The 16,214-nt window shown below is 37.3% G+C and overlaps 1 protein-coding gene across 2 annotated transcripts in view; it reads right to left on the bottom strand.

Moving 5' to 3' along the window:
- Nucleotides 1-809: 809 nt before the first annotated feature.
- MME (membrane metalloendopeptidase) overlaps nucleotides 810-16,214 on the bottom strand; it is a 112,683-nt gene continuing 97,278 nt past the window's right edge. For both annotated transcript variants that reach the window (XM_051983060.1, XM_051983063.1), the window contains exons 18-23: nucleotides 12,539-12,658; nucleotides 10,187-10,320; nucleotides 10,012-10,077; nucleotides 8,697-8,792; nucleotides 8,282-8,358; nucleotides 810-2,729 (exon numbers count right to left, since the gene is read on the bottom strand). In XM_051983060.1, coding sequence (XP_051839020.1) covers nucleotides 2,630-2,729; nucleotides 8,282-8,358; nucleotides 8,697-8,792; nucleotides 10,012-10,077; nucleotides 10,187-10,320; nucleotides 12,539-12,658 — 593 coding nt within the window. In that variant the 3' untranslated portion in view covers nucleotides 810-2,629. The remainder of the gene's footprint in view (nucleotides 2,730-8,281; nucleotides 8,359-8,696; nucleotides 8,793-10,011; nucleotides 10,078-10,186; nucleotides 10,321-12,538; nucleotides 12,659-16,214) is intronic.

The raw sequence follows: 16,214 nt of genomic DNA, 5'->3' as shown, positions 1-16,214 counted from the left end.
TTTTGCCATAAAAAGTAGCATAGAGTAGTAGAAGGAAAAGTAGGTCATTGAATTTTGATGTACTTAAAACCTTTAAAAAAAAAAAAAAACACTTGTTTTGCCAGATAAGTTTTGGCAGTTATTCTCCCTCTTGCCCAGAAACATACTCCAGAAGCTTGGCTTTGGGAGCTGCTGTTACCATCACCACTGGAGGTTCTCACTTCTGGCTATGGACAGCCAGCAGCCAATGTCATGGGTAGCACATGCAGAGTGACTTACTGCCAGCTTTCAGTGCACAGTAGACATGAGGAAGGAAGATAACACCCAGGAAATCCAAAACCTTATTTAAGTTGTATGGCTAAAGAAATCAGTTTGAGAGTGAAGAAGTCCCTAGTTCAGTCCTTCACTCCCATATACGATCACTGTGGGATCAGAAATGAATTGTTTACGCCCTCAGTGATCTCAGAAAGTTTCTAAGACTGTAGGTCACAGTTTGATTCTAAATATTCCTTGGTGTAGAATTTCTACAATCTGGGTTTCCTTTCAGTGGTGATATTCAAGTTCTAGACTAAGGCCACACATAGTCAGATATGTAATTTTAAGGTCAACTCTTTTCTTGATCTGAATGGCAAGGAAAAGAGGAATACCTTGATTTACTTACCAAATAATTGAGAATTTAATTCATTTCTATTGACTATCGAGACTTTCCCCTTCTAGAATTTCCTCCTAATTAGAAATCAGAGCCAGTATCAGAAAAGGTGCAGGATTTAAGATCCTCACATATTTTCCCTCCAACTTTTTCAGATACCCCAATTTATAAAAGACACGAGTTTGGTGAGAATCAAGTCTCACAATTTCTGTTTATTATAAAAAAATGTAATCAGGTGACATTGAAAGATGAAATAACATGACATGGAATCAGGGACATATGCAAGAAATTTTCTTTATCATTATGGAATCCCAGAAATAGTTACAGGCCATAGGAAAATGTGGAAGGGGGAGGCTACTCCCTCTAGAACTTCCTCCTCCTGTCACTGGCTGTCTGGGCTAATTACTAGCCCACAGTGGTTTTAATTAGTCATGACATCATGTCTGCCGGTTTTAGAGTCAGAGGTCCTAAGATCAAAGCCTGGACTTAGCAATCACAAGACTGGACTGGACAGGTCATTCCCTTTTCTCTTCTGGAAAATGAACAATTTGAATGAGATGACCCTTGAGGTCTCTTTTAGTCCTCAAGCTAAGATTCTATAATGCTATAAAAATGCAGAATGACCAATCAACCAGTGACAGTGGACATGATCAATGTTTATGGAGAACCTGTCCTCCTCCCTTTCCCTTCCACTAGGATGCTCCCAGCAACATCAGTGGCTCCCAATTCTATGGAATTAATAGTAGGGAATCTTTTGATTGTATCTTAATAGCATGACCTTGTTAGCTTGCCATTGCTTAGAAGGGATCTGGCTGAGCTGCAGACATGCCCCAGTGGGATTCCTTGACCATAGGGAATCACAGAAAAGCAGCTTACTCATTTCAGTACAGATTAAACGAAACTTATTATTGATTCTGGGAAATTTCTGATTGCTTCTACAATAAAGTGGTCAGGCAAGCCTCTGGGAAAGTTGAACAAAAGTGAATCTTACACAAAAGTTCTGGATTAAAGCTTTTTTGCCAATATGAATTTCTTTTTAAAAAAAAGTCTCAAATTTTAATCTGTACACTACTTTACAGATGTTGGTTTACAGATGTTTCCTTAATGTAAAGAAAGTTTCATATCTCAATCTGAAATGCTAATCCCCGGTAGTGGATCAGTGATCATATCCATTTCTCTCTATACGTATATATAGATATAGCAGTTACTTTTTCATACACATAGTTAATAATTAAATATAAAAATTATGCTTTATACATTACTACAAATCTTTTAAAAAGACCAAGTCTAGAGAGAACAAGAAATTTTGGGGGGGAGGGGGAAGGAATTGCAAGAGGATTCTCAATATCTCAGCCAACAATTTCATTTCTTAATTGAATATGATTATGGCCTTGGAATTAAAAAAAAAAAGATTACAGGAATAATGACTTCTTTTTAAAATTGCTTCAAGCCCCAATTGCTCACTCTCAGAAGAATTCTTTGAAGAGGTTTGAGTGAGGGCATTGCTGAATCAGGAAGAAAAATCCAATACTTTATATTTAAAGAGGTGGCAGGACCTATTTCCCTGTTGTGTCCTTATTAGACAGCTGTTATCCTGCCATATTCTTTGACATTTTCTTCCTCCCTTTGATTAAAAATACTTCTCTACATTCATAGACGATTAACCCTGTTCCCAAGTGAGAATATTCATTCTGTTGACCAAATGGGAAACAGGCATTAACGGAAAGCCATAATTCCAGAGTAAAGCATTATGTACACAGTGGTGATAGGTTTGATGGTTATTAACCTGGATCCTCCTTCATTCTTTTGGGAACAACTCACATACAATTTTGGCTGCAGTCACTTTCCTTAACTTGAAATTAAAATCTTGAAGCATTTCCCCCTTCTCAGTTATTCACCCTCGTGTAATAGAGTGAGTTTGGTGCACAGATTTTATGTTTTTCCTCCTGTACAAAGTTCCAGATTTCTGCTGCCTTCCACCTTTGTTACTTCTTTTGGGAATCACCACACCCGACATTTCTTTTCTGGATTCATATATTCATTCTTACGGCATTTGAAGGCTTCTGAAAATTCTGGGGAGTTCTGCAAAGTTCCTATGATCCTTCAAAATAAAACAGAAAGCACTATCAGTGATGTGTCTAAACCCTTGGATAATGATTGGTCTTTCATGGAGTATTCTTTAAAATAAAAAAAGCCAAATTGCTTTTACCATTCTGATCTAAACATTCAATCAATTCTAGATTCAAGTACACAAGCAAAGCAACATCCTTTTGATTCTATAGTTAAAGATGTGTTATTCACTAGCACGGGTCATCACAGTTCTTTCTTGGAAGAAAGTTTTCATGAAGTGTTGTAGCAGCAAGGAGGGTGGGGATGAGTGGGGGAGGCAAGCAAAAAACTCATTTCCTGATAGGATCAAGCTTGTTTTGATAATGACCTTCTCCAATCTCAGCCAAGCAGGACCTCAATAATAGACTGAGCCTTTCCTTTGAAACTTTATAGCCTGATGAGATGCAATAGGAACTTGTACTTCTTTCAAATATAATTCTGCAGTCCTTGGGCCATCCTCATATCATAGGGAGCTATCTTGGAGGAAGATTGCACAATTTGTGATGTTGGAAAGTCTCAAAGACATCATAATAGGGGCTAATTAAATGTCAGCAGTAATTACCATGGCATCTACGAGACTAACCAAATCCCAAAATATTATTTATAAATGAAATGGATCTTGGGCTAATAGAGCTAGCTAGATGGCACATTGGGTGGGTGGCGTTGAAGCCCAAGTTCCAATACTGCTGCAGACCTTTGCTAGCTTTTTGACCCTGGACAAGTCCCTTGCATCCCTCAACCTCAGTTCCCTCATCTGGAAAATTATGATAACATCAACCTCACAGGATTGTTATACTGAACAAATGAGAAAAATTGGAAAGGCTCTACAATTAAGAATGCTATATGATTGCTAGGTATATTTTAAAATTCATTATTAATTTATTATTATTATTATTAGTGTTGGTGGTAGTAGCAAAAAAAAAAATTAAGAAAAAGAAAAAGCTTTTGTGGGAAGTGAAAATAGAAGATGCTTCAGGGAGGGGTTTCCCTGAGCATGCAAAGTTTCTCATAAAGCAACGGACAGAAACCCTACCTGACAATATCACCTGAGTCATATTGGATGCTTTAATACATGTCTGACTTAGAGAACTAGAAACTAAATTTTAAATAAAAAGATGATTGTATATGCCCAAAATTCAGATTTACTAAGGAAAAATAAAGGTTTCCCCCAAACAACAGGCAGTTATATTCACTTAGATATTAGAAGAACCATGGTAAATATTTCTTATGAATTAAAAGTATAAATTTGAGAAAGAAAAAGGCTGGCCAAGTAGTTCCATCTGGGAGATGTAGATCCAAAAGGCATTTGATTGTGGGTTTGATGGTAAAGTAAAGATATTTAGAATCACTTTGACAAAGTAATCACTTAACCTCTCAGCCTTAAAGAGCTTATACATGGAAAGTAATAGGACCTAGCTTTGAGGCTTGTTTCAAAATCCAATGAAATAAATAACTATTAAAGGGCTTTAACCTTTAATTTTGCTATTCTACATTCATCTTGCAGCAATGTCCTCTCTGTTTGCAGGGGAAATCTGGTGAGCCTGGAAATTTCTAACCTATTGCTCCATCTTCCAAAATGTATCTAGGAAGTACTTTGTAATCCTTAAAAAGCTATAATCATGGGGATCTATATTAATGAAATCTGGATCTCTTAGATCCTACCCGAATGACCTTGAGATAAGTCCTTGTTTTTGGTTTCCTTCTTTCTGCTTTATAAATCTAGGATCCTGTGAGGAATGAGCTAGTCATAGGTTGGGTATGGTAAAAATGATTTAGCAATATTTCCATTCCGATGACAAACACATTTCTCCTTTATTTCTGAAGATAGGGGTGATTACAGCCTAGACTTATAAAACTCTTCCATGTGTTGGAGAAAGATTTTCACATCGATCACTAGTATATAGCTCTTCAACAACAACTTAATGTCTAAAACTTTTTCTGGGGCCTTTAAAACATGGTGGTTTTTTTTTTTTTTTTTTTTTTTTTTTTTAAGAAAGGGGTAGAACCAGGAAGCAGCCCATTTCCAAAACTAAATGGAACTTCAACCTTTGCCAAGGAAATCCTTTTACCTCTAGAGAAAATAATGATTTCCTTGGCAAAAGTTTGGCATTCCATTGACTCTTAAAAAAATACAACCCTTTTCTGAAGTGAATGGGAAATATTCACAGAAAGGAACATGCAGGGTCAGGCCCAAGGGAAATAACTTTCCAACTAAATAATAAAATAATACCTTCAGTTTTGGGGGTTTTAAAAAATGTGTATATACAGTAACACCTCATTTGTTCAGAGGTCACCAATCTGGCAACCTCAACCATTTGGAACCCATCCAAGGACAGGAAACAAGGAAACAACACAAAGGCCTCCGAGTTGTCACCAGAGGTGTTATAAATCCACATCCTAAAATTCATGAACTTTGCTTAAAGAAGAACCTTGTCCACCTCAGTGCCTTCATTCTCTTATTTTGCAAATGATTCCGAGAGGCTGGGTTCTCAAGGAAAGTTGGAGATAAATAGTTATATTCCTTTTTGGCAGAGAGAGAACTGCAGATCCCCAGGTCTGCAAATGGTAGGGCTGACTGTGTCATGAATGTGTCCTGGTTCCTGAAATCCTCATCTATATCCTCCGTCTGTTCTAGCAGTCTGTTGTATACTGTAGCACCAAATGAGCATTTATTTCTCTTATCATTGCTAGTCAGCTAAATGCCTGCTATCATGCTCGGATCTGCAATTTGCTTTCTGGCTTTCCTCATATCATCAGTGCATCATTTTAAAATAGATGATATTAATCCAGCATTATCTTTAGTCATTCTGTCTCTTTTGGTGAGATATCCTATTCAAAAGATTTAGTCCTAACTCTGAGGTACCACTGCATATCTCTCAGATAAGATGACAGGAAAAGTTAATATAAATATTGGAGATGTGGGAAAACTAAGACACTAATGCATTGTTGGTGGAGTTGTTATCGAGCCATTCTAGAGAGTAATTTGGAACTATGCCCAAAGGGCTATCAAACTATTCATAACCTTTGCTCAGGCATTATTTCTACTGGGCTTATATCCCAAAGAGATCTTGAAGAAGGGAAAGGGACCCATATGTGCCAAAATGTGGCAACCCTTTTTGTAGTGGCAAGAAACTGGAAATTGAATACCTATTAGCTGAAGAACAGATGAATTGTGATATATGAATGTTTTGGAATATTTTTGTTCTATAAGAAACAATCAGCAGGATGATTTCACAGAACCCTTGAGAGATCTACATGAACTGATGCTGAGTGAAATGAGCAGAATCAAGAGATCATTGTACACAGATTTCACATAATCCCAAGATTATTTGATGATCAATTGTGATAAATAATGTGATTCAAGGCAATCCCACAACAGACTTGTGATGGAAAGAAAAATCTGGAGAGTGAAAGCATAGTATTTTTTACCCTTTTTTTCTTTCTCCCCCCCCCTTTAATCTGCTTTTTCTTGCACATCATGATAAATATGAAAATATATTTAGAAGAATTGACCGTCTTTAGCCTATAGTGGATTGCTTGATGTCTAGGGAAGAGATGGAAGGAGGGAGAAAAAATTAGGAGTGCAAGGTTTCGCAAAGGTGTATATTGAAAACTACACATGTATTTGGGGGAAAAAAGCTATTGTAAAAAGGCATAGTCATATTATACAATTTATCTGACTATGTCTTCATAGGTCACTGTTTTTTTTTTTTTTTTTTAATGAATGGGGGTAAACACACTTGGAACCATAATGTGAACAAAGTCAAGTTGTTCCTCTTAGTATTAAGCTGAACCACAATGAAAGTGCCATTGAGAACAAAACCTTGATAGAGATAAGAAATAATGTGTTGCTTGAATGACTTAATGTTGAAAGAGGTATTTTCAGGTCATTTTAAGACAATGTACAAAAAGAAAAGGCCCTGGAAAGCTTTCCATCTATTTATTGATGTGTTCATCTGCCCTGAACAGAACCAGTCACGATTCCTGTCATATGATGTCTCTTTCTTTAACGGTTTCAAAGTCTTTTTGTCTGGATTTCTCCATGATGTAACTTCTCCCCAGGAGTGAGTTACTGGAGTAGATGATCCATGTACAGAGTTTTTATGTTAGCCAATGGATGGAAAGCCATTAGCTTTTTAAAAATTTGCTTTTAGACTCTGCTTAAAATTGCTCTTTGAGAAAGTGATAAGAACAAATTCTGGATTTCTTGCTATGCAAATATTCATAAGTAGTACAGAAGCATAATGGATGCAAGGATGGTCTTCAAGACAAAAAAAGCTGGATTTGTCTGTCCTCTGGTACATACTAATTGGATAATACTGGACAGGTATGAGCTCTTTAATATGCCAGTGACAGATAAATGAGCCTGCATTTGTGGAATAAGTTCTTACTTCCCACACTTAGGAAATCCTAAGTTCAGACTTTTTCATCTTTCCCAAATAAGTGTTATGGGATTCTAAGTAGAGGAGATGGATGAAATGAGCAATCTGTAGTCTTTTGTTCTTTTAGTGCCACAAGCTATTAGCATTAGGAAAGTCATTTTGTCCAACTTCCCACTTACTAATGATGCTGGGCAGTCATCCAATCACTACTCATGGACCTCCAGTGGAATAGGAGCCAGACCCATTGCTGCAGTGTCCTGTTCAGTCATGGCCCAACTTTTTATTAAGGTCCTTTCCTCACAGTCAAAAAATATATATATATATTCCCCCTATAAGTTTTACTCTGACTACAGATCTGATTCCTTTTTTAAGAGCTTCTAATCATGGAATTCCAGTTCCATCCTCTCTTTTGAAATGGTGCAACATTACTAACAGAATTAAAGTAGATATCTTCTAAACCTCTGAAATGGATCATCTTAACGCTCAAGACAAGAATACCATGAATACCCCCTTTGGATCGCTCAAATGCTTTATTCTCTATTTTTGAAATATCAATATATTGGTTTTATATTTGACTCTAAGAACACAAAACTAACTTCACACATAGGTTGATAAGATTTTTCATGGGTCTAGACCAACTTATATATTTAAAAATTGGTTTGATTTCAGTACAGGCAGACTATAGATTTCCTAGTATGTAGAGGGCTAAAACTCTGAGTTGATGCTTTGGGGTGGGACAATCAAGTGCTTACCAATTGGACAATACTCTATTAGCATATCCTTGGAAAATGGCCCTTCCCACTGTCCTGTGATGGCTCAATAATTGGTATATACAGAGAATTGTAGAAGGGACTAGGGGGTGGAGTTAAGGCAAGCCAGAGTCACTTTGGTGGCAGACAAAGAGAAGGAAGGTTCACTTCTACCCCTAAAGACCAAGAATAAAGACTAAGGACTTTTGCTTATCCTGACTCAGGCTAATTCTAAGGCATCCAGGGTGCTAATTCGGTCTTCACACTAGTAGAAGCAAGGGAGCTTAAATATGGAAGACCAATGAGAAGGCTGTTATAACTGTGATTCACCAAGCCATTAATGATCATGAAAAAAAAATAGAGGACCTATTGAGACATAGATAAATTGAATAGCCATTCAATTCAAAACCTACCTATAATTGCCTGGACTGTGAACATCAGTTTTGATAGAGTTGATAGCATATTCTGGCCTGTAGGTCCCGCACCACACCTAGGAACACAAATAGAAAGAACATAGCATGAAAATCAGGATCTCTTCAGAAGATTCTGGTATATTTATTTCCATTTTAAGTTAGGCAGGTAGATGAGAATCATTCCCAGAATTCCTGAAGCAACAATCAACAAAGAACTTAAAAGGGTAGAAAAAGCAATCCCTATCTACCCTTGACCTCATAGGGACAGCAGCTTCACGCTTTATCTGAAGGATAGTCTACTATCCCGAGTTAGCTACTGCCACCATGGCTGAATCCTTATCTGACATCTGGCTTCTTAGGAAATCTCAATTGCAAAAAATTTCCTCTATGTCCATTAAGAATTTGTACACAGTACCTGAGCAAAGTTCAAGAAGAACAACTGGTTGTGGTCAAGGTCAAGTCCAGGAAGTAGCTTCTCTTTCCCATTCTTTTTCACAAAATTCTGATAAGCCTATGTAGTGAATTGACAGAAATAATGTTAGCAAATTTTTACTTACAGCACAAATTTATGTAGTGTTTAAATTTGACATTAAAAAAATAGAATATCCAGAGTGTGGATTTAAACAAAGTTCAAGAACATAAAAATCTTTTTTTACTGTTATTTTCTCCCTTATATTTTCTTTCCCTGAGGCAACTGGGGTTAAGTGACTTGCCCAGGGTCATACAGTTAGGAAGTGCTAAGTGTCTGAGACCAGATTTGAACTCCGGTCCTCCTAACTTCAGGGTTGGTGCTCTTTTCACTGCATCACCTAGCTACCTCTATATTGTTTTTTATTTTCAAATTATATTAACATTCACCCTTGCAGAAACTTGAGTTCCAAATTTTCCTCCCTCCTTTCTCTCTACATATATACATATACATACATAAACACACACACATGCATCTCCATTGTAATCAATGACAGACATTTGCTAATTACTAGGTACATCTAGGACTACATGATAGGTGGTAACAAAACAGGCCATAAGACCTATACCCTGTCCTCAAGGGTTTGAAAATCTAGCTTAAACTGGACCTGTGCTTTATCAGTGATCAAGGTCCAGCCATCCACTGAGTCATTCATCTGACTCAAATAGTCTTAGAAACTTCTTGTATAGATTATAGATTAAGTGTCTTGTCTGGGATCACATAGCCAGGTCTATCTGTCTGGTTTTCAAAGCTGGCACTTTCCACACCTTCTCCCCCTTTTTCTTTTTGAAAATCATTAATTTATCAAGAATAAATAACTAATAGATTTCACAGGTCTACTCTTAGTAAATATACTTACTTAAATCAAATAAGACTTAAAATGCTTTCTAATAGCCTTAAAAACAAGAATTTTCAAGAAGTGAAAAAAAAAACAGTAAGTATACTTCTCTAAATCAAATAAGACTTGAAATGCTTTCTAATAGCCTTAAAGCAATAATTTTCAAGAATGAAATGAAACCAAAAATAACTATCTTTTTAGTAAGAATTAACTACAAATCATTATATTTATTTAAATATAAAATTTTAAAGATATATGTAAATATAGATGTAGCTATATGTATATATATAGAGAGATTGATTGATAGAAATATTTAATTTGAAGGCAATGTCTTTAAAAGGGAAAAAAATGTTTGGCACATTATTTTCTGTTCCCTCTATTTTTTTCTGAATTACTAACAGAATGAAAATGAATGCTGCTTACCCTGTATGCTTGCCCAAGACCTCCATTGTCAGCAATGTTTTCACCTAGAGTGCTGATTCCATTGAGCTGTCAAAAAAATCAAACACACCCTGAAATGTATTAAGTTTCAAAAGAAAATTTATGGAGAACTTTTAACAAGTGAAGAGAATTTAGCATGAAGGTGCTCATGACATACATGTTGGCCACCTGCTAGGTCCCACGAAAAGTTTCCGTATTGGTATACTATACATTGAGACAGGTTTTTGAAATTGTTGGCAGATTCTTGACTCCACCAATCAATGAGATCCCCATCCTTGTTGAAGTTTCTACCTGGAAAAAGAAAAGGAGAGTGATTATAACAGTGATTTTCTTCAACTCAATGTATAAAAAGATGACTAAGAAAACACAGAATCAAATAGAAGTGTAAATTTTTTTCTCTATGCAGAAGTGGCAAGAAATTACATTTTATGTATCTTTGTCAAAAATGGGATCTCTGTTTTGGTTCATCTATGATTTCTCATCTTGAATTCCTAAGATCTAAATTTCTGTCCCATTAGGTCACTATGTTAATAGAGTCTAATCATGTCTATCCCCTAAGTAAGACTCTTTACTGCCCAATTCCTTCTAGAATTAAGCACCAAATCTTTGTTGGGATTGGAAGTCCTTTTCATTTGGGTTCCATCCTATCTTTCCTCACTGATGTCATATTAGCCCTCTTATAAAAAAAACAAAAACAAACAAACAAACAAACAAACCAAAAAACCCCAAAAACTCCTTGTAGTCAAACGGACCAGCTCCACTGTTCCCAGTAAATGACATTTCAGGTCCAGTTTCTTCACCTTTGTCCAAGGTGAATGGACAAACATTGGAGGAACACTTCTTTCTCTCTGCTTCTTCCAGTTGTTCAGGTGCAACTTCCTACAAATGGCCTTCTCAGTCCCTCTCCCCCATTCTTTGAATTTGAGAATTATTTTTTATTTTTATCTGTGCTGAAGTTGTTTTCCTGTAGAAGAACATAAGCTTTCCAAATTTTTACCTTTTGTCTTGAAACCACAAGACCCTGAAAGATCCAAATCTCTGCTCTTGTTCCATCATTACCTACAATTCCAAAATTAGCAAAGAGACTGGCCTGGATTTTAACCTACACAGTTTTGTTTTTTTTTTTAATCTCTCGAGTATTGCTACATGCTTATAGCTTGTCCTAATCATCAACCCAAACTAATTTTTCCTCTTCCTTCTCACAGGATTAGCCACATTTCTCTCACATTTTGACACTTTATTTTCTGTTTTATGTTGCTCCAAGTATAACAACCTTCTTTGCCTAATTAGGCTGTCATTTCTTTAATGTTGCTTCTTGTATAATCCCCCATAGTCCCCTGAACTATGTCAAGCACAGGGTAGATCTTCAATAAATACTTGTTGAAATCACTCCCCTGTTTCCTTTCCCCTCCTATCTTTTTGTAATATTTCCATGTGAGCACTGGTTCCTTTCTGCTGCTTTCTTGGTGAGTTGGTCCTGTCTCACCCTTTGTTTATCCTATGCTTAGGTAAAATCCCAAATTCATGTCTCTAGCCTAGATACCTCAACTGAGCTCCAGGGCCACATTTCCCACTGTCTTGAGGGCAACCCTCAGCGCACTTAGATCTCAGTTCCCTTAAAATAAATTAAACTCAGAGAGCTCTTCCAGCTCTAAATAGAACAACCCCAACATATTAGCTAAACCCAATGGTGTTTAACATTCTGATACTAGTTGCTTGGTATTATATTGATGGCCTCATGGATCCTATTCCAGCCCATCCATTACATAACCATTGTTTATGTTCTGAAGATACAAAGACGAAATAAAAACATTTCCTGCCCTCAAGGAGCTTACATTCTACCTGGATAAACAATGGATATATTAAATAAGTCAAAATAATTGACAGGGGGCAGCAAAAACAAAAGCAAAAATTTCCTGCCCTCAAGGAACTTACATTCTAACGGGGGAAGTAGCAGATATAACTGAGTGGGTATAGCACACAGAAGCTGAATGACTAGTTGGAGATGAGGAAAGCAAACACTTGAGCTGAGTCTTGAGAGAAACAAGGAATGACATAAAGATGGAGAGGGAGATGGAGAACATAAGGTCACAAAAAGACTGAGGGTCTGAGGAACAACCAGAAAGCCATGAATGACTTTATATTTTATCTCAGAAGCTCCAAGGAACAACTGCAGCTTACTGAGTGTGGGGAGTGATGGGTCAGGTCTGCACTTTACGGGTATCAACTTGGGAGTTGTTCAGAAGACGGATATGGAGGCGGGGAGACCTATTTGGAAGTTATCATAGTAGTGGAGGTGAGAAGCAGGGAGAGTCCAAACTAGGAAGATGTCTGTAAGGAGAGAGAAGGGGTGTGTATGTGTGTGTATGTGTGTGTGTGTGTGTAAGTAAAACTGACTTAGAGTCTTGGAAAATGATTGTATATGTGAAGTGAAGAAGAAGAAGGAAGAGAAAGAACCTTTAATCCTGGTCATTTTAGGAGAAACTGAATAAAACTGCGATGGACTCACCATTGTCATCAAAGCCATGAGTGATTTCGTGTCCTATAACCATGCCGATGCCACCAAAATTCAAGGAGCTGGGCTGGTTTGCACTGAAGAAGGGAGGCTGCAGGATGCCAGCTGGGAAAACTACAAAGATAGAAGGTAAGACTTAAAATCTTGCCTTGTTGCATGAACCACAGGTCCGAAGACACTCTGCCTATTAAGCTACTTTTCTGGAAGAACAGATGCCACCATGGTGTTCTAGTTGATAATTAGGCGGAAGATTGGCCCTTCATGAGTTAGAGGATTTGAATCCTAATTCTACCATTTGCTGCCTGTGTGATTGTGGACAATCTAGCTTCTTCTCTGGACAGCAATTCCTTTGTCTATAAAATAAGGGGAACAGGCTACTTGAAATAAGTCACTCTGACATCACCAGACTTCATAAACTATAGTGCTTTTGGGGGGCATTCACTGCCCAAGTGACTACCAACAAGTCAAAGTTAGTGTGCTCTACCTCTTCTTCAGGGTATGCAAGGAAGGAAAGAGATTGAAGCTACTCTTAGCCCCAGTATTCCTCCTCTGTTTCATTGGCATCTTCTTGCCACATTGATGCATCATTGCCTCAGAGGCTATAGGAATACAAGCAATCTAAGTGCAATGGATCTGGTTTCTATAAGGAAAATGCAGCCCAGTGGGTAGTCTTCATCTGGCCAGAAAAGCTAACAGGAGTTCTGTGGGAGTAGCGAGCCACCTTGTTCTGACCTGGGTTTCCCAGGGAGTAAACAACTTTCCTCCCTGACTCATCTTGGTGGCTTTACATCCCAGTTTGATGACTGGCTTATCTTGCATTGATAAAGTTGGGAAACTGGATACAATTCTCACCTCTAAGACATACTAGCTGTTTGACCCTTGGAAAAAGTCCCCTGTGAGCTTCCCTTCCCGTTATAGGCTACACTCCAAGATCTTAGTGTTCAGAACAGGTGCAAATCTGCATTGCTGGAGGGAGCTTCATCAGGAGCTTCCCTGAAATGAATCCTCCATCCAACCTCTATTCCTATACTGAGCATATATCCCATTAGAATAAAAGCTTCTCGAGAGTGGTTTCCATTTTTTATTCCCATGATCAGCATGGCAACAGGAAAATTATAGACATTTTATAAAAGCTTGTTGGTAGATGAATTCCTGTATCCACTCTCTTTAGCTGAGCTTCCTTGTGTTTCAATTCAGCATATTAAATTTAGAAAAAAATCCATGAATTGCCTATTATGTGCCAGACATTGTGCTAAAGCTGGGGATACAAAGAGGCAATGCAACAATTTTCCTCAGTAGAAGGCTCTCACTTAAGCCCTGGGGGAGATACGGTACAGTCCCTGACCTCATCAAATTTTTGTAAGGATCCATCACCCTTGACTTCCCCCCAGCTTTTTGGGCCATCTGTGATTCTATCAATGTAAGAAGTTTCAGGTAAAAAACTTTCCTCTAGCATTATAGCTCATGAAGGCATTGAGAGATTAATTGACTTGCCCGGAGAAACACAGCCAGTGCCTTATGGCAGACGCTTGGTCTTTTATGAATCCAAGGCCAGCTCTCTCCACTAGACAGCAGGCTGTGTCTCAACACATACATAATAAACAATAAAATGTAAAATTAATACCTGACAAGTATAAGAGAGAAGTTCTGTGTGAGTTTGGAGAGAGAGGTTGGGGAAAAGGTCATTCCTGACTGTTTGGGGGATCACACTGATGGCTTCCTGGGAGAGGAGACATTGCAACTGACTTTTCAGGATGAATATGAATTCAAAAGAGTGTTGGGAGAAGATATTAGAGACGCAGTTTTAAGAGCAAGAGCAATGTACATCCAGAGGCAAGAAAATGATATAGTCTTGTCTTGGTAGAGTAGAATATAGAAGGGAACAGACAATGGCATTTACTGCCAGGACCAGGGGATTCCTTTCTTCCCCTTCTTTTACTGCTTGCCAGATAATTGAACGTGCCATCGATGGAGTCAGGTTAAGCCCTTATTTTAGATTCAGTTTAGATTTTAGCTATCATGTTCCATCTGGACTTCTCTTCCCTTTTATTTTTGGATGATGCCCTTGGAAAACATACTCTTAGCTCTTGCCTGATCTTATGAGTTTACGTGGGCATCCCCATTTCTGTCTGTCTTGGGAGTACCCTCCACCTCGCTGTACTAGCATTATCCTGTGCTTGGAGTTAAAACTGTATATATATTCATTCATGCATATGATAAAACTAGTACCAAACCTGGTCCCTGTAGATTTAGGGAGTGGGAAATAAATAATAAAAAACTGAGTAGCTGCCAAATGCAAAACACTTCAGTCTCTGGACTTTGGGGTAAGAAGTCAGGAGCTATCAGAGTGCAGTAGAACAAGGGTCTTTCTTGAGCCATGAACAGTCTGGCACAGTCTAGGAACCTTTATCAGAATGACTTAATTTTTCTGTTTTGTTTGTTTTTCCTATACCATTTTAATTTTTTCAATTGCAGTTTTCGTTATAACATTGAGTTCCAAATTTTTTCTCCCTTCTCTTTCTCCCCAACAAAGCAAGCAATCTGATATGTTACACAAGTGAAAAGATATTAAACATATTGTAAAAGAAGAATTGGAACAAGAACAAAAGCAAAAAAAAAAAAAAGAAAAAGAAAAATCATAACTTTGATTTGCATTCAGATTCCTTGGTTTTTTTTTCCCTTTGGATGACGTTTTCCATCATGAGGCAAAATGATTTTAAATGCATAAAATAAATGGAAAAAATTATATTGAAAGATATTAAAATATTAAAAACAACAACTAAGGTTATGGATCATAGGTTAAGAACCCCACTGATTAGGGTTATAACATTACAAGTGATGTCAAAGAAATAAGGCAAAAATTCACCCAGCACAAATTCTAATGGAGATATAAGAGATGGTATGCATGTAAAGGTCAGGTTGTAAAATCAAACTTGATAAGAAAATATAAATTACACATGATAAAGGTCTATTTGCAGACTAACCCTAAAAATAGCTCTTATTAAAATAATAATTCTCAGAGCAGTCCTGTGAGATTGAGAACATAAGCACTGCTACTTTCACTTTTAGAGATAAAACTGAGGTTGGGAGATGAATGACAATAGTTCTTTCAGCTATTTAAAATTATTCAAGAATATAACTGATTAAAAAATAATCATCAGAACATGCCATTATTATTCCCATTTCACAGACTTGTTCAATGATTTGAGGATGCTGACTTTCATTGGGCCCAGTACTCTCTCTAGCTGAAGAAAGCTGCTAAAATTTTATTTTTCTTGCTATGCAGTTTTTTCAGACTTTTAATGATGCCACTTGGGGTTTTCTTTTCACTGAAGTAGTTTGCCATTTCCTTCTCTACCTCATTTTACAGGTGAGGAAACTGAGGCAGAGAGGGTAAAGTGACTTCTCAGGGTCACTCAGTTTCTGAGATGACATTTAAAATCAGGTCTTCTGGACTTTAGGACCAATAGTCTATCCACTGCACCACCTACCAACCCTTTCTATGTCTATTAAATGATAGTATGTGACACCAATTCCATGTTTTAATCATAAAGACAATGTTCCTTTCATCATTTCTCCTCTTCTTGCCAGTCACTTTGCAAAAAAAAATTCAGGTTACAGATAGTAAAATTATCCCACCTACATTAAATGGGCTTGTGTCAGAAGTTTG

This window comes from Antechinus flavipes, chromosome 3 (assembly GCF_016432865.1).
Source record: "Antechinus flavipes isolate AdamAnt ecotype Samford, QLD, Australia chromosome 3, AdamAnt_v2, whole genome shotgun sequence".
NCBI lineage: Eukaryota > Metazoa > Chordata > Mammalia > Dasyuromorphia > Dasyuridae > Antechinus > Antechinus flavipes.
This window is presented reverse-complemented; position numbering and strand designations above follow the sequence as displayed.